Genomic DNA, 21,972 nt, shown 5'->3' with positions numbered 1-21,972 from the left:
GTGTACTTCAGTCTACTAATTGTAGTTTATTAAAGTGAGGAAATTTAAATATTGCTCTTTCAGCTAGTTGACTATTGGGGTAACTACTTGCTGTTGCCTTATACTGGCTGTTTAAGGGTTAACTTGCAAACAAAAATGTCTGAAGCATTCCATTCTTTTTTTAATTTTGTTTTTGATTACACATATGCTAGTCAGCTCAAATAGTTTCAAGGTTAAGGATCAAGGGGTGGTTGTTCAGAGGCTTTGAGAACAATTATTCTCATTTAGAAGTAAATAAATAAAACTTAGAAGTGAACTGTGAGAAGAGGGATGCAAAGCAGTCAGGATTAATCAGAGCTTAAAAGCATACTTTATGGAAAGTTGTTATAGCAGGCTGCAATTAAATGGCACATCAACATACTTTGCATTTGCCAGAAGGCTTGCTTTGCTTGCTAGATCCAGAGGATAGTTTTAGATTTTGCTTCAACTTTTGTTTGAAGCTGTGTGACTGGTTTTCTGAGGCAAAGAGTTCCAACTGTATTTGTGTTCTGGTGTTTTATCTCTAATTCAGTTGTGTTTTTAGAAACCTCTTTTAGGGCTTTTAAGTTGGGATTTATTTGTATTTATAAATTAATACCAAATGCATGCTGGTCACTTGTTCAATATCACATTAATATCCTAGCTGGTATTTGGCTATTTGCTGTACTGTTCAACTGTACCCCTTTCCCCCTTCTTTGGCTCTTTATTCTGTCAGGTATGATCTATTTGTGGTGCCTGGAAAATGTTCTTCTTTCTTTGCTTATGTAGTGCCCTGAGTTATCTCAGTATGGATGGATTATTTATAACATTATGGTATACAGTTGGTTTTCCTGCCCCCCTCCCTAGTTGATGCATGTGTTCATGATGCATCCACAGATGAATGTGCAAGGGGTAGGATAGAGAAGATTTCTCTATTATAGCTTGTAATTAAATAACTAAGAGTAACCATTTAGCATTCCCTCAAAGGAAATTTTGTTCTTGCATTTTCAACTTGATTAAAGTAGAACAACTATACATTTAAAAATTAAGTGCAACTACTATTGTGCTGCACTGAGGGGATTACCAGTTGAACATGGGAGAAGGTTTCCTGTCTGTAAAATGATTTAATCTGTATGCTGTTGAGGATGCCGTGGGGCTTTCCTGTGCTGATGAATATTCCTCTCAGGAAATGGGAGGGGAGGGTTGCTTCTCAACCCTGTGAAGCCTAGGGATTTACAGAAGAGGAAAAGTGACAAAAAGCTACTTCTCCAGTAATCGATAAATAAGTGGTGCCCAGTGGTGATGGCTTGTCTATGGCATGAAGACAGCCCAGTTCTCTGGTGTGCTGTGATTTTTAGCATTTCTACCCATGCCTGGGCACCTCTCCCACCCTGAGGAACTGGGAGGTAATGGTGTTCAGAAGGAAGGCCCATGGTGTGGCTGGTCTGTCTGATCTTAGGCAGGTACCCATCTAATCTAGGTACCAAAAGGAGAGCTAGTGCAAATATGAAGTGAAACTGAACATAGTTATTCTGAAATTTCACTAGAGTAACTGAGAGTAGCATCCAGCCCACTGGGCCTATGCAACTATCTTTGGTTATCTCTAATCTACTATTTCACACATGGCTGTGGAGGTGCTGGGTGGGAATGCATGGTAGAGCTGCTACATCCATCTCTCCACTCAACTTCAACAAATGGGGCCAGACACTGATCACTTTAGTTATTTAAACAACCTTGCTGGTCATCTGGGTTATGGTTCACCTTTTTTGTCCCTATTACTCTGACTTTATCCTAGGTATCTTTCAGATTATAAATTCTACTAGAAAGTTAACTGAGATAGGCAAAGGGCTCCTTCTATGAAATGAAAGTCAGCACCATGGGGTTGTTTTAAGGAAGGACTTGCAGGAAAAAATCCTGTTAAATAACAGCCTCTTGCATCTGTTTGTACATGCTCTCCAAGCTAATTGCAGAAGTTTCACATTAGCTGCTCCTGCACTAGTTGACTGGTTGTTTTTTTGGGGGGGGGGTTGGGTTTTTTTGGTTTGGTTTGGGTTTTGGTTTTGTTTTGTTTTGGGTTTTGTTTTTTTGGAAGAGGAAGTAAGCAATGATGCTTGCTTAAAACAACAGGGGAATTTTGGAAAGTAATCCCAATCCAACCTCCAAAATTGTTTGGTGTCCAAGGGTGTGTACTGACTGGTAAGTGCATAATAGTAGCTGTGTGTTGCCAACACAAAATTTAGCCCATGTGACCCAGCATGTTGGAATGTAAATGTATACAGCACCTTTCATGAACTAAAATGTACAACCATCTAGTCCTCTAAATTTATGGGAGTGATTTACTGTAGCAGAATGTTTGTGTTGTGAAAACAAGAAAAGAGGGTATGCATCTCATTCTGAAAGCTTTTTATATTTGTTAGCACTGTAACGATCTAATCTTGTGGTAGTGTAGGAGTGATGATATAGTCAAGATGGTTGAAGTGGAAAAATGAGAGGTAAGGATTTTGAGCGATACCTTTAATTGGAAGATCTGAATAGCTGGGAGGGACGTAGACAAAAGTCTGTGGGTATCACTTTGGCACCCAAAGGCTTGTCTATGTCCCTCCCAACTATACAGTTGGCCTAAAAGATATCGCCCACAAATTCCTATTTTTTAATTCGTGACCAATTCAAAGGTTTGAGGAGTAGATGAGGCTACAACTTGCACCCATAGCAGTTCCTAACAAATTAATAAGTAGACTCGGGTTCTAATGCCTGCCTTGAATTACTGCATTGCCTCTCATGAGATGCATGGAACTTAAAAAATATTAGTATTTTCTTCAGTTGTATGTCACTTTTTTTAATTGGTCTTTTTCTTGTAATCTAAAATAACATGTAACCTTATCTTTCCCTCCTTCCCTCTCTTGCTGTAGTTTTCCCCTATCTAATAAAGGTATTGTTCCACAGATGAGTTGAAAGGGAATGTGTAAGGCAGCTACAGGGCAAATAGGGATGCAAACTGCACTTTTCAGTATTGTAGCAGTAGGACATACTATGAAGGCCAATACTATTTTTCACAGTAGATCTTTGTTCAGTATTCAACATTGGATGCAGGAATTGCCTAACTGTTAATAAATCTCTGAATCTGTAGACGCTGCAGAAAGAAAGCAAGAGAGATTGAGTACTTTGATATAATTTGGTCTCTTCATCTTGATGCAGCACCACCTGATGTCTCCTTGGAAAAATTTGGTTTACAAAATAAAGACCAGAAGGGATTCTGACATAAGTGAATATTTCTGACTTTTGTTCAGTGTGGTGCCTGAGGCAACACGGCTAATAAATGAAGTTTTTAACTTGACTCGATTTAGCTACTTTACATGCTTTCTCCTTTTTTAACCAGTGAAATTTCAGAGATACTGCATTCAATTAGCCAATTATAATGTTCTAATTCAGGGCTGTCCAACTGGAAGCCCAAAGGCCACATCTGTCCCGAGTTCCTGGTCCAGGCACTACTCCCCAACTCCTGGTCACTACCTACTGCTGTTGCCAAAGCCTCTGGGCCTCCCCTTACACCTCCAGCTTCTGCTTCCTGCTGCTTTTCCTGGAGGATGAGACTGTAGAAATAAGCCATATAATTACTGCAAGTACTGGGGAGCGGTGGGGGGGAGCAGTCGCATCTGACATTCTGTAGAGTCTTGACAATGCATGTAATGGATGCAGTTGTCTGCATTTCACACTTATGTCATCTTTCTAAAAATCTTGTTTCCCAGGTGGGTGTACAGTTATAGCTACCTGTGATACTGCCTTGCTACTTTGGGATATTAGGGACTGACACCTTCCTAAGCTTGCCTAGCTATAGAGGCTTTGAATGGCTGTTTTCCCATGGACTGTACCGTAAGTAAAGTATTATAGAAAGAGGCTTATGAGGATGCGATTTGATTTAAATAACCATCCTCTGTATTGTGGTAGGTATTGTGAAAGTGTTGTGTCACCATCCTCCACCCCCATAGTATGTTGACCACCCCTGTTCTGGACTACCTGAAATGTGCATGCCACAAGTGGCATGAGCCACCTCTGTGTGGAGCACAGCAGACTGGGGAAGGAGCAGAGCAGACAGCACAGTGTCAGAGCAGGGAGTAGAAAGTTAAAGCAACAGATGGGGCAGGGAGCAGAAAGCAGAGCAGCTGATTGGACAGGAGAAGGGGATCTTAGTGGCACTTGAAGGGTGTTTTGGCATGCCTACCAGAAAATTTGTCCCCCACTCCTGGAAGTCATCCTCTCCCAACCAATGGAAGATGACTGGAATCCCTTTCCAATAAGGGGCTGCTGTGTTTGTGCAATAAGCCCTTGAGTTGGGTCCCATGGCCTGGCCGCAGATGACAGTGCTTTCCCATGGGCTGAATGACCCACAAGTGGTGGCAGCAATCCCTACGGTTGCCGGAGGCACTGTTTTATCATCACTCTGAAACACTGCTGTCATTTGTGTACCCTCCTCCCCTTCTCCCCTCTTGCTTGCCAGGTTGGATAATGGGGTGGTAGGGAAGGAGTGGGGATGCAAGCAGCTTTTAAATGACTGAAAGCCATGCTGAAAACAGCAGCTATGAGGATTAACACTGATGCTGCAGTGATTCTGGCAGGAGCAGCAATGAGCCTTGTTGGCCAAGTCCAGTCATCAAGCAGTCATGTGGACTGGATGGCTTCCATGGGCTAGTTATGGCCTAGAGGCCATATGTTTGACACCTCTGCTTTTTAATGTATTAATTTGATGTTAAATACAAAATCCTTATCTAAATGAATAGTCTGTTTTGCCACCTCCTTCACTGCTGCACCTGTTCCTGGAGCCCCTCTCAGGATAGTAGTCACGTTCTAGGTACAAGATGTATCAATTCGTTGGAGATGACAGCTTCTGTTTTTATCCGTTTCTCTGAGTGCTTTGTCCAAGTAATCCTCTTCCTAAATCGGGTTGATTGAGAACTGTTTGGCATGTCTCAGGCAGTTAAGCTGTAGGTGTCTGCAAGCTATTTATAAGTCCCAAATGAGGTTAATAGGTACACATCAGATGCAAAAGAGTTGTCCAAAGATTATTTAAGAATATGTTGGATGTTTGCCATTTGCTGTTATATTGGATTAGACCAACAACTTCTCCCAGTGCTTGGGATAAAAGTTATACTTGTTGAAAGTCAACAGGACATAGGCTTTTAAATGGCTTAAGGCCTTTTGAAATCTTTGCTCTTTAGCAACAGCCGGTACTAGATGCTTAAGTACTGGAGTGGAAAGATGCAATAAGTCTGTCTGCATTCATATTTCCTCCTTGTTTTTTTGCAGCCCCTTCCTGCAGCAGCACGATCTGCCAACCAGCCACACCATTGTGGCCCTTTTACTAGATTAGTCCTTAAGATCACTAGGTCACTGTGATGGGATGTGTCCCTTCTCTTGCTTGAAAAGACTCTGTTCCTCCAGCTGTGGGTGCTGGTAGAGAGCACACAGGCTGCTCCCTTTTTGTGTAGGGCTGTGCACATGGCACACTTCTTTGTTCTCTCTTTCCATCAGCCATTATCTTGTAGCTTGGAAAGGAGAGTGGCAGCATAGCAAGAGGCTTCTGACCCACCTACCCTTCAGTCCTCCACCTTTTGAGCTCATGATTATATTTGCCGTAATGCCTTAAATGAGCTTCTAGATTTTATGTTTGGGCAGTATCTTCATCTTGATGTGTTGCATCAGATCACACTTGGGAAAACTGATGTATGGCTGAAAGGAAAACAAATTGCATCCTTTTGAAGGATAAATGTTCATTTATTTTCTTGCACTTAACTGTCTCTTAGCTTTTTCAAAAGGACATTTTGAAAAGTTTAGCTTTTTAATTCTGAGCTTCTAGCTGAGCATCATATGCCTCATACTAATCCTCGCTCAGGACTGCTGTATGAAATGAACTTTTCAGTGTTGTCTGTCACAATAATTTTTTTTTTTTTGCAGTTTGTGCCTGTAGATCATAACTTGCTCTGCCTCCATAATACTAACTCAGAAACTGCCCTGATGGCTTCTATTGTATATTAAACAAACCTGCATCCACTTGTTCTCAATCTGACACTATCTGTGGCCCTTTGTTTTTCTTTTTCCTTCCAGTGAAGGGGAGGGAAGGAAAAGGACTTTATCTGTGTGCAGCAATGACTCTCTAAATGCCGCCGGGGTCACTCTCACCCCCCGCCGCATCTCTTGGCGGCAGCGGATCTTCCTGCGGGTAGCTTCACCAATGAACAAATCTCCTGCTAAGATGCAACACCACCCAGGTTTGTCTTTTTTAAAGAAAACTAACTAAATATACACTATTGCATGTTACTGGGCAAGGTTGTACAAAGGACAGTTTTAAATGCAACAATGTGCGTACCAAACCTTGGTTGTAAAAAATGTCTTGTCAAGATAAATCTTGAATATTTTTATTGTTTTGGACAGTTTGTCTGAGGAAGCGAGCTATTTGCATTTTGTTGCTGTTGTTTGTTAAAGGTGAACTGCAATAACTGGTGGGTTGGGGGGTGGTTGGGTTTTTTTGAGGGGAGGAGGGTTTAATCAGCAAAAAACAAACGAGTACTCTTTCTCAGTCTGCAGATTTTGTAATATAGCCTGCTTGTATAGGTAGCTTACAGAAAATAAGTTAACATTTTGACAATTTTCTGTCCTTAATGGTCTATACTGTAAACATTCTGCTGCTTATAGTTGTAACTACTCAGCTTGGTAATCAGCAGCCATCAAAAAAGACAAACGAAGTTAGGGATAATTTAAAAAGGGAATTGTAAACAAAACAATGTATCCTTATGCCCCTTTATAAATCCATGGTGTGTCCACACTGTGAATACTGTGCCTGTTTCTGGTCAGCATACCTCAAAGGGTACAGAAGAACTAGAGAAGGACAACAAGGATGATTAGTGGTATGGAGCAGCTTCTATAAGAGGAGAGACTAAGAGGCTAGGCCTATTCAGTTTAGAAAAGAGATGCGTGAGAAGGGACATAAGGGTTTACAACAAGGGCAGGCAAAATACGGCCTGTGGGCCAGATCCAGCCCACCGGGCCATTCTATCTGACCTGTAGGGCTCCTCTAAAATTTTTATTACCTGCTGGTGGCTGCCTGTCTTAAAAGCTGACAAGGCACCAGCAGCAGGAGGAGCCGGTGGCAGGAATCGGCAGCAGCAAGGCCTACCTGGCACCACCCCCCACTGGCTGTTCCCCAACCTTCCCTCCATCCGAGAATGGAAACTCAGGGAGGGAGGGGTGGGGGAGGACCACCAGCAATCGCCCTGCTCTGTGGGGCTCTCAGGACTCTGGCTTCATGCCTCCATGTGCCACTCCTGGCTTGTCAGGAGCACCACATGGCAGTATGGAGCCAGCTCAGCCTGATGGCGTGGGACTTCCCGTGGCTCCTGGCACCCTAACATGCCACCCACACTGCACCACACCCCCCCTTACCCTCCACACACACAATATACAAGAGGAAAATCACATTTTGAGATATTATGAAATTGCCTCTAGAGGTACTATGCAAATGTACATAAATTGGGACAATTTAAAAAAAAATAAAATGTAGTAGATGTTTGGGTTTTTGTCATTGGGGTCTTTTTTTGTTTGTTTGTTTTGTTTTGTTTTTTAAGTGTGTGATTCTTTTTTTCCAGTTTCAAAAGACCCCCCCCCCAGGAGTACTTCTGGGGCAAGGGGAGGGACTTCTGATGGCAAAGGTCAGGGCTTAGGAGTCAGATGTCTGGTCCCAAGTTGACCAGAGGGTGGGGCTATCAACGTGGCCCTCGAAACCTCACCAAAACTCATTAAGTGTCTCTCCAGCCAAAATAATTGCCCACCCACCCCGTTTTACAAAATACCTGTCTCAGAATGCACACACTAAGGGGTAACAATGACTAATAGGTAGTTTAAAAGCTATCAAAAAAGTTTTTTTTTTTTTCACACAACATGTACATAGTGTGGAACTCCATTGCCACCATATTTTGTGGAAGCTGACAATTTTGCCGGATTCAAAAAGGGATTAGACACATTCTTGGAGGAAAGGGAGAGCAATAGCTATTGAGCACGGGAGTTAAGGGTACAGCCTTTGAATCAACTTCCTGGACCTTAAATTCTGGAAGTTTAAAGTGAAAGAGGAACAGTGGAAGAAACCCTGGTCGTCATCTGTTCCCTCTCCCTTTCAGCATCCACTCTGCCACTGTGTGACCCAGGATACTAGGCAACATGCACCTATGGTCTGACCCAGTAATTGGCAGCTCTCGTGTACTTGTCTATTAAATACATCATCACATATTTAGAAATTTCTTTTAAAAAAATTTTTGATGTGTCAATATAGCTCTAGTCACTCTTCACAACCATGGATTTGTTACAAAGGTACTCTTGATAGATCACACTTGTACTGCATGTTAGCAGAGAAAAGTGTGCATGTTTCCATGTAACCCGAGGTCAATTTCAGTTGTTAAGCTTTTTGACTCCTGGAAGTTTTCAAGCACAACAATACTGAATAGGTAGTGTCACTGTTAATGGGCCTCTTCATGTGAATTTTGTGAAGGAGGGAGTGTCTTGAGACTTTGGTTCTAACATTGAAGTTGATATTAAACAATGCTAGTAGGCCTACTTTAAAAACTAGTGCCTTTTGTTGAAGGTGAGAATACAAATAGCAGTATTTACTGTATGTAGCATGTCAACTATAATCTTTGAATTTCCAGTAATAACTGCGTGACTCTTTCAGATGGCCGTGAGGGGAATGAATTGTTACCCCTGTCTCCTCTTGCTCCACCCTTGGAGGAGGATCCTCTTATTCCTGTGCTGCAAAATGAGGATATCCCAGATAAGGCTGGAGAGGGGAAAAATTCAGAAGAGCTGCAGAGTCTGTGGAGAAAAGCCATCCATCAGCAAATCCTGTTGCTTCGAATGGAAAAAGAAAACCAGAAGCTGGAAGGTTAGACCCCTCAAAGAGGTGGTGGGGCTAGTTTTCAGAGATCCAAATAGCAAGTAGTTATTGCCCTCATCTAAAGTCTGAGCCAGTGCTACCGTGTATATAAAACAATGTGATGTTGCAGACAATGATTTGAAATATCATTCCATTTTTTGTCATTTTATGACTAAAATTGGCAGACCTATAAGTTTGAATTCTTGAAAATATTTAGACTTCCTTCATGAGATGTTACAAAAGTGTAACATTGCAGACAAGTACATCAGGCTTCCTTTCCTCTTCTTCTGAAACTACATGCATTTAGTTACTTTTATATATTAAGGTTCCTTTTTGTAGTAAGAATAAGAGATCCATTTCTCATAGTGGTTTATTGTCACTATACAACAGTGTATATCCTGAACGGCTACCTTCAGGGATGTCAGTATTCTGCATGAGATTTATTCCCCTGTTGTATTAATGCAGATTTTCTCTGCTACTTAAAATATGGACCCTTCTTTCCATGTTTAATTTCCATAGCATAATGACTTGTGCCATAGTGAAAAACTTCTGATGATACAGTGTAATGATGATACAAAGAAGTGGTAGGCCTCCAAAGTACTTAGTATTTCAAACAAAATGCTCCTTGTATTGTATGCGGCCTTCCATTTCCCACCTGGGAAATAGTTAAGACCTACATTTTCACAAATATTAATATTTTAGTTGCTTCCATTTTTTTATCATCATGTGAGCGTTCAGGACTTCATGGAAAAACTGGGCCATAATTTGTGGCCATCTTTGTGTAGCTAACTCATTTTTAATAATATATTAGCCTTTTGATGGTAGTTGTGACCTTTTTTTATGAAGCTGCTAATCAAAAGGTAGGAGTCAACATCCAGATGTATACATATAAAACTTCTAGAGCTAACTATATCTTATTCATCTCAGCCATTAAAAATGCTAAATGTGTTCTTGGTTTTAATTTAAGAAGTTACTATTTGTGGTTTCTAGTCTTGTCCTGTTGCAGTATTTAATCTTTCTGGAGCCTAGTATTATTTTGCATTATTTTATTATAGACTTCCTTTATCCTCATTTGTAAAAGTCTTTCTCGCCTCTTTCTCTACTACTTTAGTGCAGTGTATATTAATCAGGGCACAGTAAGGGAATGAGCAAGAGAAATATTGTAGCAGGAACTTTATACATCCCTGGGCACATAACAGGTTGCCTTTCCAGCTTAGCCCCTCTTACAGATAAGTATCAGCTGAGAAACTATGGTGGCTTGTTAGGATGTATAAGGGAATATCCACTAACTTAGTTGCTGGAGGATGGCTGACCAATAAAATCTTTTATTTTTGGCTATTTTTTTTGGAAGCTGCCGGTCTACATTTGGGGAAGAGAGAAGGTTTCTGCTACAGTGACTAGTTTCTCCTTCATATTCTTTGAACTTCTTCTGGGCCAGGATGCAAGTTGAAATCCAATACGGAGGCATTGCATGCAGTTAAATCCTATCTGACCTCTAAAAGCCCTGAGAATAAAATGGCTGAGAGAAGTAGTGTACAGACTACAAAAATCATAGAGCTGGTACTCCTCTCTTTTAGTTGATGTTTAATCCTAAATGCTCATTTTTGGTCACGTAAAGAGGCAATGAGAGACTAGAGTAATATGAATTTATTTAATGGGAGTCTAATTTTTAATTCAGTAGTTCTCAGACTTGTGAAGTTTTCACTAAAAAATGCCCTGCTGTAAGTGTAGGGAGCTGGAATATTACAAAATCAACACGGGGATTTTTTTTAATAGAGAAGCTTAGACTGTGTTTAATGTTGCACGAAATGGGATAATTTGACCTAAAGAATGTTTGTTTTTTCTGGAGATCTTGCCAACACGCATGTTTTGTTTTGTTCATTGGTTGAGATTAGTGTTGTGTTGATAGCACCTGTTTAAAGCTGGCATGCATTAAGCTTGGCCCATTTTTTTTTTATTTTTTTTTTTAAAGTGGCAATTGACCCTGCCATCTTCTAGAATTATAAACATAATTGCAGGAAAGACCTAAATTTCTATTGGCAGCCGGATTCTTTAACTGCGAATTCATAGAATTTTTTTTTTTTTTTTTAATGGATTTATTGCCTTGTTCTTAAGATTTGAAATTTTTCCCCATTTATGAAATGGCTCTCGGTACTTATCTACTAAACATCTCATCTTAGTTGTATTGATGATAAAAAATATTAACAGAATCTCTCTCTCTGTTCCTTGTGCTGTCGAGGAGACTTAAATGCTAATAGTTATTTGTTTTGCAGAAGGTAAGAATTGAAAAGCAACAAAAGAATACTTTTAATTTTTAAATATTGAAGGTGTAAAGGCTGCTCTCATTACACAGTAGCATAACATCCTATGGTAGCATATAACTGCATTTGTAGTTAATCTGGTTTTCTTTTGTTGCCCTTATTCCAGCTAGGTGGTTATGCTTGTGGTTTCTTTGGTTTCAGAGGGACTGGTTGTGGAGTCATAGTACCTACTAATTTGAATACAAATGCAAGAATGAAGCTCAGTGCTTTTCTACCGTACACCTGTCATGTTCTTGCATCTTAAATTTTTCAAACAGTTTTTCCTGTGAATAACAAATAATCTTTTTGTTATGAAGAACTTTACTTTCTTTTACAATAATTTTATGTCTCTTTGGCTACTTGGGCAACCAGTTCCAGGCTCTAGAATAGTGTTAAGTGCTTGGGGGATGGGGGCTTAAGTAGATGATCTGTCAAACAAAATTTTACCAAGTTTTCCTTGTTTTTCATTGAAGCATCAAGTAGTGGTTATTTCCAGAGCAGGGTGTGGTGGCAAGTTCAAGATCTGATCTGGCATTGTGTGGATAGAGGCCTTGCTGTTTCCAGCTTCAGTTTGTCACTTTTAAATTTGGCAAGTACCTGAGCGCTTCATAGGCAGAGATCCTATTTGTTTTTTCTCTGGATTGCCTCCCCTTCGCTCCCCGCCCCGCCATTTTGGGATTAACAAAGGTAACCCCAAATCCACATTTTTCCATGATTTTAAAAGGCAAATTTTTAACAGGAAAAATGTCCAGCACACCTGTGCCACCCAGCAGGTCATTCCCTAGGCTGTAGAAGTGGAAAGGGATGTTGGAGTCCTAGTGGACTCCAAGATGAACATGAGTCGGCAGTGTGACAAAGCCATCAGAAAAGCCAATGGCACTTTATCGTGCATCAGCAGATGCACGATGAATAGATCCAAGGAGGTGATACTTCCCCTCTATCGGGCGCTGGTCAGACTGCAGTTGGAGTACTGCGTGCAATTCTGGGCGCCACACTTCAAGAGGGATGCGGATAACCTGGAGAGGGTCCAGAGAAGGGCCACTCGTATGGTTAAGGGCCTGCAGACCAAGCCCTACGAGGAGAGACTAAAGGAACTGGACCTTTTCAGCCTCCGCAAGAGAAGGTTGAGAGGCCACCTTGTGGCTGCCTATAAGTTCATCACGGGGGCACAGAAGGGAATTGGTGAGTTTTTATTCACCAAGGCGCCCCCGGGATTTACAAGAAATAATGGCCACAAGCTAGCAGAGAGCAGATTTAGATTGGACATTAGGAAGAACTTCTTCACAGTTAGAGTGGCCAGGGTCTGGAATGGGCTCCCAAGGGAGGTGGTGCTCTCCCCTACCCTGGGGGTCTTCAAGAGGAGGTTAGATAAGCATCTAGCTGGGGTCATCTGGCTGGGGTCATCTGAACCCAGCACACTTTCCTGCTTATGTAGGGGGTCGGACTCAATGATCTATTGAGGTCCCTTCCGACCCTAACATGTATGAATCTATGAAACACCATTATACATATATCCATATATTAGTAGTGTTTCTTTTTAATCATGGAAAAACATGGATTTTGGGTTACTTTTTTTTAACCCAAAAATTCGGGATCTTTTTATCAGAGAAAAGCAGAATCCCTGTTCACAGCAAATGGAGATGTAAGATTTCTGAGAGAACCACGTAACGTTCTCACATAGTTTGTGGTAAACATGAGGCTTAAAGATCTATCACAGGTTCTTTGAAATCATGCAGTATGTAGCCCAGTCAAATCATGATCAAAGTTTGTGTGTGTGTGTGTACTCCAGATACTTTGTGTCCCCACCCCAAGGATCCATGTACTAATAGGCTCCCACTCATGATTTGAACCAGGCGTTCTTGTCACAAATCTTTGGATCCTCCAAAAATGTATATGCAGATGAGGCACAGGGCAACCTGGTCCTTTGGAAGGCAGGCCCACGCTAATCCTATGAGAGCAGGGGCAGCCGGGTTCTGTGTGAACTGTCTGGATGTTTGCTGTTTTGTGCTGTTTGCCAGCCATTTTGAGGCCGGTGAAGAAACGGGGACCATTAGAAATGGGAAAGAAAGGCACAGCTCAGCTGTGGAAGTGAAGAGGAAGTTCACTCTCATTTCCATACAGGAAATGTATGCACTGCAGTGGCTCACCATGACTTGGAAAAAATGGTGCTGAGGGGGACTGAGTGCAGTGGGCAGTACAATATCTTATTCAGATGGGCTGAACTAACCCATTTTTGTGGTGGGGCCATGTGTGTTATAGTCCTGCTCACTGTTGGCTGGATTTAATCAACTTCATAGTTGGTTTCCATTACTTAGTACATGCAGCTTTTTGGAGCAGTTTAATGATAGCTAATGTAATTAGCAAGGTTTCCTTGTATATGAATATATAATGGTATAGGGGGACCCCCCCCCATTCTATACTAACTAAAGGGGGGGCTAGGGGAGAATCTCATCTTGTATTTGAGTAAATATACTAATTTGTATCCTGTGTATGGCATATTGGCTGATGAAGTACATTAAATGCTTTGTTTCTGAGCTATGAATGTTTAGCCACAGAAGAGATCTAATAAAAACCCCTCTATCATCAGCAGACTTGGGGAAAATGCCTTTGAAATACTAACAGATGATACCTCCTTCCATTAATGTAAGTTTGAGTATTACCAGAATTCCATATGTTGCAAAATATTCATTTCACTCTGAAAAGCTTTCCAAAGTTCAGGCAGAAGGTAAGGCAGGGTGGCACTTCAGGGACTAGCTGTTTCAGAAAAAGAAAAGCTTTTACAGTATAGGGAAAAACCTACTTCATCTTTGGTGTCACCTTGCACTATTATGTTTGATTTCAAACCGATGCGGCTAAACATCTCTGGAGCTCAGATGCAGTTGGGAGGAAAGGAAGTGAAGAGCTGCCCTCCTGTCCACTTCCCCAGCTTTTTTTTTTTTTTCTTTCCTTATACTATCTGAACTTTTCTACACTGTTTTGCAACACAAATCAAATTGGCCCATAGTAGCATAACATAACAGTACAGGTAAGACTAGTTTTGTACAGTTTATCCATTAATGCAGGGCAAATTCTGTAGTAACAAAATCTATCTCTTCAGATGGACCTTTAGCTGCGTTGTGATCAGTGGTGTCTGATTATGGTCTAGTCTCTCTCATGCTCTTTTTCCACATTCTGTATTCCAGCAAGCAGAGATGAACTCCAATCAAGGAAAGTAAAACTGGACTATGAAGAAGTTGTTGGTACTTGTCAGAAAGATGTCATAAATATCTGGGATAAAAAGTTACTAAACTGCAGAGCCAAAATCAGATGCGATATGGAAGATATTCATGCCACTCTTAAAGAAGGTATGTATGTGTGATTTCGTTAACTGGAACATTTTGGGAATTGTCCATTTGTCTTTATCCAAAAAAAAAAAAAGCACCCAAAAAACCCTGTCAAAATTAAAACCAAAAAAAAGTATTTTGCAGTAAGAAAATTAATTACTTTTTACAAGAAGTTGAGTTCATGGTGTAGAAGAAGGAATAGTTGTACTCATGTGAGGTGATGTCTCTGAGTCATTCAGCTTGAGGGGAGCTTTATGCAAGATAAGAGCCTCACCTCTTTAGGCTGAAGAACCCAGTTCTTTGACTCGGACTGCAACAAACTTATAAACCTCTATAACAAATCACTAGGCAGTAGGGGCAGAGGACTACAGTGCTCTGTTATGGATTGCATGCTAAGGCTTGACTTGAGTAGTTCATTCTTTGCTTTGAGGAAAATTTGCTTTCAAGGAAAAACGCCTGATAGACCACCACTTTGTAGCAGCATAACCCTCTAGTTAAGACATCTGTGGGAACTGAATCCAAGATATCTGGACTTAATTGTTGCCTTGATAGCTTGAGCAAACGCACTGGATTTGTTACTTTGAAGTCAGTAGAAGATTCCCTCACTCTGTGGCTTAATTGTGAGAGGAACTCGGGGATACAGATGAGCCGCACCTCATTGTTTCCTCTTTCACATAATAGTCATGAATTTGGTGTGGAATCCCACACCATCAGTTTAGTTGCTCGAGAACTAAAAACTTACTACTGTAACCCAAATTCTTTATAATAAAGAAGTGAAACGTATTTGAAAAATAGAACAAAGGAAAAATGCCTCATTAATAAACTGTCAGTAAGCTGCAAAAAAGACTGAAAAGGAAAAAACTACTTACATAAAATCCCTTACTAAAGCCTCCTTTCTAGGATTTTATCTGGACGTCATTTGTTGACTTCAGGATCACTCTGTGTTGATTATGGTGAATCATACTCTGTAGTTAGCAAATATTATAACACTATTAGTTCTTAATGCTTTTTAAATTCAGCTGTAAAGGGATATTTTTGTGGAAGGTCAATAACAAACATCTTACAACTTTAAAATGGGATTTTCAAAAAGTGCTTTTGGAAATCTTTCCTTAATGCACATGGTACCTCAAGATTTAATACATGGTTTGAGGTTAAGCAGCATGAGCCCCTTATCTCCAGAAAATAAGTGTATCTTGATGCATCTCCTAAATGTACCACCATACTAGGTGCTGGCATACAGCTTATATACCATTCCATGTCAGTCCTCAGAATGGATTTAGTGCAGTCTGTATTTTGTGATATTAATATAGGGCAGTGCATGCTAACATTTTACAAAACAGAAGCCAGTAGCCTACCTGCTCAAATCCTACTTTATTTTTTTCTTTAAGGTGTACCAAAGAGCCGCCGGGGAGAAATCTGGCAATTCCTAGCTGTACAGCACCGTGTAAGACACAGACTCCCAAGCAAACAACAACCTCCAGACATCTCCTACAAAGAGCTCCTGAAACAACTGACTGCTCAGCAGCATGCTATTCTTGTAGATCTAGGTATGCTTGGTGTGGCTGAAAAATATTCTAAAGGATGTTTCACGTCTTTGCTAAGATGTGGAAACATGCTTATTTTGACCCAAATTTTGGTGGTGATTTTTAGTGTTGGCACAGAAATGGATGCTACTGTCTGTGAACATATGTTCTGTGTTGGTATCGACAGTGTGTCCTGAACTTCTATTGCTGTATGTGCAACAGGATTCTGAAAAAGCAAATTTACAATTGTTTGTTATGTTGAAAATTCACTGCAGCAAGATGGGGAAATGGGCTGGAATGGGGCAAGAGTGAGTTACAAACTTGAAAGATTAAATTCTTTAATGATTCTTCCAATATCAAGTCCGTGACAAAGCTCCCATTGATTTCAGTAAGGCTATGGTTGCACCTAAAAAGTGATGAGAACAAGAATAGGCCTATAGGAAAAGAAGAAAGAGTTGACTTCATGATGAGTGAGTAACTGGAGAGAGATGACAAGGGAAAAGTAAACAAAAGGGGAGGAGAATGAAGAACTTTTTCTTTGGGTAAAAAAAAAAAAAAAAAAAAACCCCCCCCCCCCCCCCAAGTATTATTTGCTATATAAATGGCATGAAATAGGATCATATTCTCTCCCTATCCTCCTCGCCACATACATGTTACTTGTCTTAGCTTTTCCCAGAGAACACTGCAGTTTTAATGTTTTTCTATGCACGTTATAAAGCATTTGTCATAACGAGCCCTGATCTTGATTTGAAGACCTAAGGCATTGGTAAAATAGAAATATTAAATGTTGTTGTAAGTAAGATGGTCCACTAAGACAAAAGCCCTAGATAAATGGCTGGGAGCCTCCACAGTGAATGAATAAGTCTGTTGTTTGCAAAGTAAGCTAAAGAGCTGGGCTTTGTTGCTGAAGACTGTAATGGATGGGGTTGCAGAACAGGATCCTTTATCTCAACCCAAGCCCCTAGAGTATCTATGGCATAACTTTTTGGCAAAATAAATGAGCTTTTAAACATCCCAGTACAAAAAGGTGAGAGTGCATGGGGAGGGCAGGTACTGGGGAGGGATAAGAAGGTATTTAACAAACAGTTTTACAGTGCTTAGAAACAACAGCAAAGGGTGCTTTTTAAATACTCAGTTTTATTTGGTACAACTTTTTGATCTTGCCCTGGTCAGAAAGTTTGATCAATTATCCAAACCCATTTCACAACTTTAAATCCATTTTCAAGAATATTTTCCTGGAAGGCTTGATAAGAGGTGGCGGGGGGGAAGCTTTCACAGCCTACAGATAGAGAGAAGATGGGTTTAATGGGTCCCTGTTCTCATACGAGAACTCAGAATTAAAAAGCAGGTTGACCATAAATACCTCTTTCTTACAACAGGAAGGACATTCCCCACACATCCTTACTTTTCTGCCCAGTTGGGAGCAGGACAGCTGTCACTTTTTAATCTTCTGAAAGCTTATTCTTTGCTGGACAAGGAAGTGGGTTATTGCCAGGGTATCAGCTTTGTGGCTGGAGTATTGCTTCTGCACATGAGTGAAGAGCAAGCCTTTGAAATGCTGAAGTTCCTCATGTATGACCTGGGCTTCCGTAAACAGTACAGGCCGGACATGATGTCACTACAGGTAAGTTAACCCTTTCTCCTGAAGTAAACCACACTTGAAGCTGCAGTGAAATTTCTTAGAGGCTGTCCTTGTGCTCTAGTACCTTGTAAAAGTTGCATGTTGTTAGGATGGGATGTTGCCACAGTAGGGAAGAAAGACATAGCTTTACTAAAGGTCACAGAAGTAGGGATGGAAGGGACATCCAGAGGCCATCTAGTCAAACTCCCTGTCCGAGGCAGGATCATCCCTATCAAAACCATGGCATACAGTCATAATCTAGTCTCTAAGGTGTCTGTATTTCTCCTTTGCAAATGTATGCACCAGCACTTAACTTCCCTTGAACCTTTCCTATCCAAACACCTAAAACTTACCTTTTGGAAACCTCATTTTGTTTTGGTTTCTTTCCTCACTGGTCTTTTCTTCAATACTCCTTTCTGTTCTTTTCCCTTCCTGATTTCCCTCACCCATGTTTCCTCCTGCCTTCTATATGTGGTAAAAGGAGTCTGGGGGGGGAGTGGAAAAGCATGGAAAAACTTGCTGAAGAAATATTAATAGAAAGGGGGGGGGGAAATAAGAGGAGCACTCAGATCCATTTCCCACAGCACCTGATTAGTGTTAACTTCTGATGTGCTTAATCTGCCTTCTTGTCCCCTAGGGTAGGGATTGCCAACCGGGGATTATGCGTACCCGTAGGAGTACTTGGAAAGGTCATAGGGTTCACAGGCAGGTGGGGATGGAGCGTCTCCTGGGGCTAAGCGGTGGCATCTTCCCAGCATGTTCCCACACATCACCTCTTTACCCAGTGGAGGGATGCACCGGGCACTGCCAGTCCTATGCAGCACATCCTGGCGCCTCCCTGCCCTCCCACCCCAGCTTGCTCTCCTGATTTTTGGCTGTCGGGCCACTGCCCTCAGTTAGCCAACAGCAAGAAGGCACCCCTCTGGGTGGCCACCACCCACCTCCCCATGCCGCTGCCATCTCCCAGGAGCCCATCAGCTCCATAGACTGCTAATGGGTGGCATGCAATTGGCCGGGTGCAAGGCCTGTCAGCAGCCTGTGGAGCCTCACGTGCAACCGGCTGCGGAAAAGCGGGTTGTGGCGGTGGCACAGGACAGTGGTGGTAGGCAGGGGTGACCAAAGAGTTGGATTTCAGGGGCCAAAGAGTTGCGATTTCAACACTCCAGCCACCTCACCATCGCATGTATTTAGTGTTCCCTCATTTTAAAATGGCAGCAGGGGCACTTTAACTAATGCTCATTGAATGAACATTTAGTTAAAGCACCCCCACCACTGTTTTGAAGCACAGGATGCTGACTACGTGAGACACTGAGGGCATTTTAATTAGAGCAGCTCCCAAGAACGGCTCCTAATTAAAACACACCCTCCACTACCACCACCACCACTCCCACTAGACACCCCTACTGAGAAATTTAGAAACTTAAGCCTTCCAGACGAATCTTCTTCAAACTAGCAGTCTGCTTAATCCAGTCTCCTGTCACTGCTGTTGCAGTGGCCGTTACAGGATGCCTGAAAAAGGAAGGGACAGAGAAAGATCATAGAAGGTCAACAAACATGTGCAGGTATCCTATAAAGAAAATTTAGTCCTAACGCTCATAAATTGGTTGGCTTATTCTTGAAGTGTGAGAGTTCTATATGCTAGTGGTTCTTAACCTCCATTAGACTCAAGGGCACCTCTTGGAAAATGCCAGCTCTTAGTTTTCACTCTTCCCATAGTCGAAAGAAGAAAGAAAAAAAAAAAGAGCAATTGTTTTTAAACTCGGACCACAACAGATTGGAATGGCTCTGACATCATGGATTCCTAATTGAAGTCTCTGCATCTATCTTGTGAATCATGTAGGTGTTTGCATGCCTAACAGTGCTAATATTGCATGACTCCAGTGGCACCCTTTAAAGGGATCTTATAGCACTGGTGGAAAATTTATTTTCTACATTTCCATTTAAAAATATCCCTGTGCGTATAACTCTATCTGCTTCTTTAGTAATCCATTCTATTTTAAATTCCAGATTAAAATGTTGACCTCAGTTATCTTGGGGCAATGAACTCCATATGTTTAATTATATACTGTGTAACATTATATTGCACTCAGTTGAAAGAAATGGCTTTTTTCTTGTGTTATGAGAAGTAGGTGGGAGTATCTGACCTACTTTTTCTATACTACTCATTTATTTTACATATACGAAGCAAACATGGGCTTGGCTTCATCTTCGTCTTTTGGACGATATTGGCTGCATCTCAAAGCCTGCATATCATTGGATATTTTGGGTGGTTTTAAGGTTCTTTGTAGTTGTAGTGTAGGCTGGAACTTCATTTCTTGGACTATTGTGCTATGGGAAAATTTGCAGAAGTCATACATGGATTATATCTAGGAGTAGTATATAGATTTTATTTTGAACAAGTTCCCTCCTGTAAACTTGGATCAATGGTGACCTCCAGTGGCCATGTAAAGTATTCGTAGGATTCTTACTCACCGTAACAATGGAAGTAAATGGCAGAAAAAGCAACATCGGAAATATAAACACCACACCTCTAACTTATTTAACTATCTACTATGTGTTTCAATGGAAACATGAAAAGCTAGGACTGCCAATCTAAACTGCCAAAAGAATTTTTTAGCTAAAATTGATCTGCTTTCCAGGATTGAGTGCCCTTGCAGACCTGTGGCTACAACTGACAACCCTTGCAGACCTGCGGGGCATTCTTTAATGTGAGATTAGAGACATGTTGGATTTTTTTTTTTTAGTACCTTGGACTGCTAAAATACCACTGTACTGTGGTACTTTTGAAATTTTTCAACCTGGTGCAGAAATTCCATTAAGTTTGAATTGCATCTTTTTGATGTTACATGATTACATTAGAAATAACTCATTATTGTGTTTAACAATCCCTGGAATTAAGGCAAGCAGTCACTTGCCTGAGAGTGTACATTACTTTAAATGTATGACAGATCACACTTTGATCTAATCTGATTTTTCCATTACTGGATTACCTGTATCAAGTTACAAAGTTAAATGCATGTAAAAATATATTCTAAACTATATATCTGTACATTTCACCTGGCTTATCTGGTGGTTCTGTGCCATAGGCGACCCTAATTTGTCTCTTTCTACAACTCAAAGACAACATTCAGGGTTTTATTTTTTTTTTGGTGGGGTTTTTTTTTTTTGTTCTCACATTATTTTTCACTTTGAGTTGTTTGAGGAACAGACAGGAAAATAATATTTCAAGCTTTTTAGAAATCTTTGGCTTTTAAAAAAAGTGCTGTTAAATTGGTCTTTCCTTTTTTACTTTTTGATTTGATCTGAGCAAAATCAACAGTAAGGGAGTTCTTTCATATATTTTTTCAGAAGGAATGTAAGACTGTGTTGTTCCTTATGAAATGTGACTCACATATTTCAAGGATTGTACCATACTTAGATGCCATGCATCTGTCCAATTTAATAAACGTGTTCCTTTTAAAGCACTGGAAACCTCAGCAACTGGTAGTAAATGTCAAAGATAGGCCTGAGGTTTAGGACTTTTTGTAAGTGAGAAATGAAGGAAGAGAGAAATTTAATAATGATGTTGGAGGTTTTTGTTTGTGAAACTTGAGTAGGAAATTGATAGCAATAATTTTAAGTCGCCTAGTAACTGTTCAAATAGAAAACTAGCCTTTTGTTCTCTACCCTTGTAACACAGCAATACATTGCATTGTGATGAACCTAAATTTGCCTGGACATGTCTAAGTAGGTTTCTATTATGAAAATCATACCATTGAAAATAGAGTAAGGGTGCATACAGATGTTACACTGAAGCTTGTGAGGTTAGTTAGATTGGGTGGCCATTTTAAAACTCTAACTTCATAATTAGATAGGTGCTGGGAGCACAATCTAAGGTAAGTCAGGGTAAGAGGAGGAGTGGGCAGAATGGGGGAGAGAGGGGATCAGGAAGGCTAGCAGGATCTTGGGGTGGGGCGGGGCTTGGTGGGCTAGCGGGATCTTGGAGGTAGAGTCCAGGGGGTTTGGGATTGAGAGAACTAGCAGTGTTGGTGGGGGGGAGACCTGGCAGGATCAAAGCCTCTTCACTCCCACCAGCCCACCCACTCTCCCAGCCTCCCTCTATCTGGCAAACTGTTCCTGGTGCCAGTATTCACTAATGCCAGGAGCCCAGTTTGAGGGCAAGGGTGGGGGGAAGGGTAACAGATCAGGGTGGCTAGCAGTTCTGCTGTGGAGGGATCAGAAGGCTAAAACTAGCCCCCTGTCAGGTGGAGCTGAATCCTACTCTAACTTAATTCAGTCGGGCTTGGGGTTATTT

At 41.1% G+C, this 21,972-nt stretch overlaps 1 protein-coding gene across 1 annotated transcript in view; it reads left to right on the top strand.

The window, feature by feature from the left end:
* TBC1D4 (TBC1 domain family member 4) overlaps positions 1-21,972 on the top strand; it is a 129,312-nt gene that overhangs the window by 95,353 nt on the left and 11,987 nt on the right. Inside the window, exons 12-16 of the mRNA XM_025197332.1 lie at positions 6,097-6,260; positions 8,711-8,920; positions 14,394-14,555; positions 15,923-16,081; positions 17,437-17,681. Of these exons, the coding sequence (XP_025053117.1) occupies positions 6,097-6,260; positions 8,711-8,920; positions 14,394-14,555; positions 15,923-16,081; positions 17,437-17,681 (940 nt within the window). The remainder of the gene's footprint in view (positions 1-6,096; positions 6,261-8,710; positions 8,921-14,393; positions 14,556-15,922; positions 16,082-17,436; positions 17,682-21,972) is intronic.

This window comes from Alligator sinensis, unplaced genomic scaffold (assembly GCF_000455745.1).
Source record: "Alligator sinensis unplaced genomic scaffold, ASM45574v1 scaffold241_1, whole genome shotgun sequence".
Taxonomy (NCBI): Eukaryota; Metazoa; Chordata; order Crocodylia; family Alligatoridae; genus Alligator; species Alligator sinensis.
The sequence above is the reverse complement of the archived record's forward strand: the minus strand, read 5'-3'. Positions and strand labels throughout refer to the sequence as shown.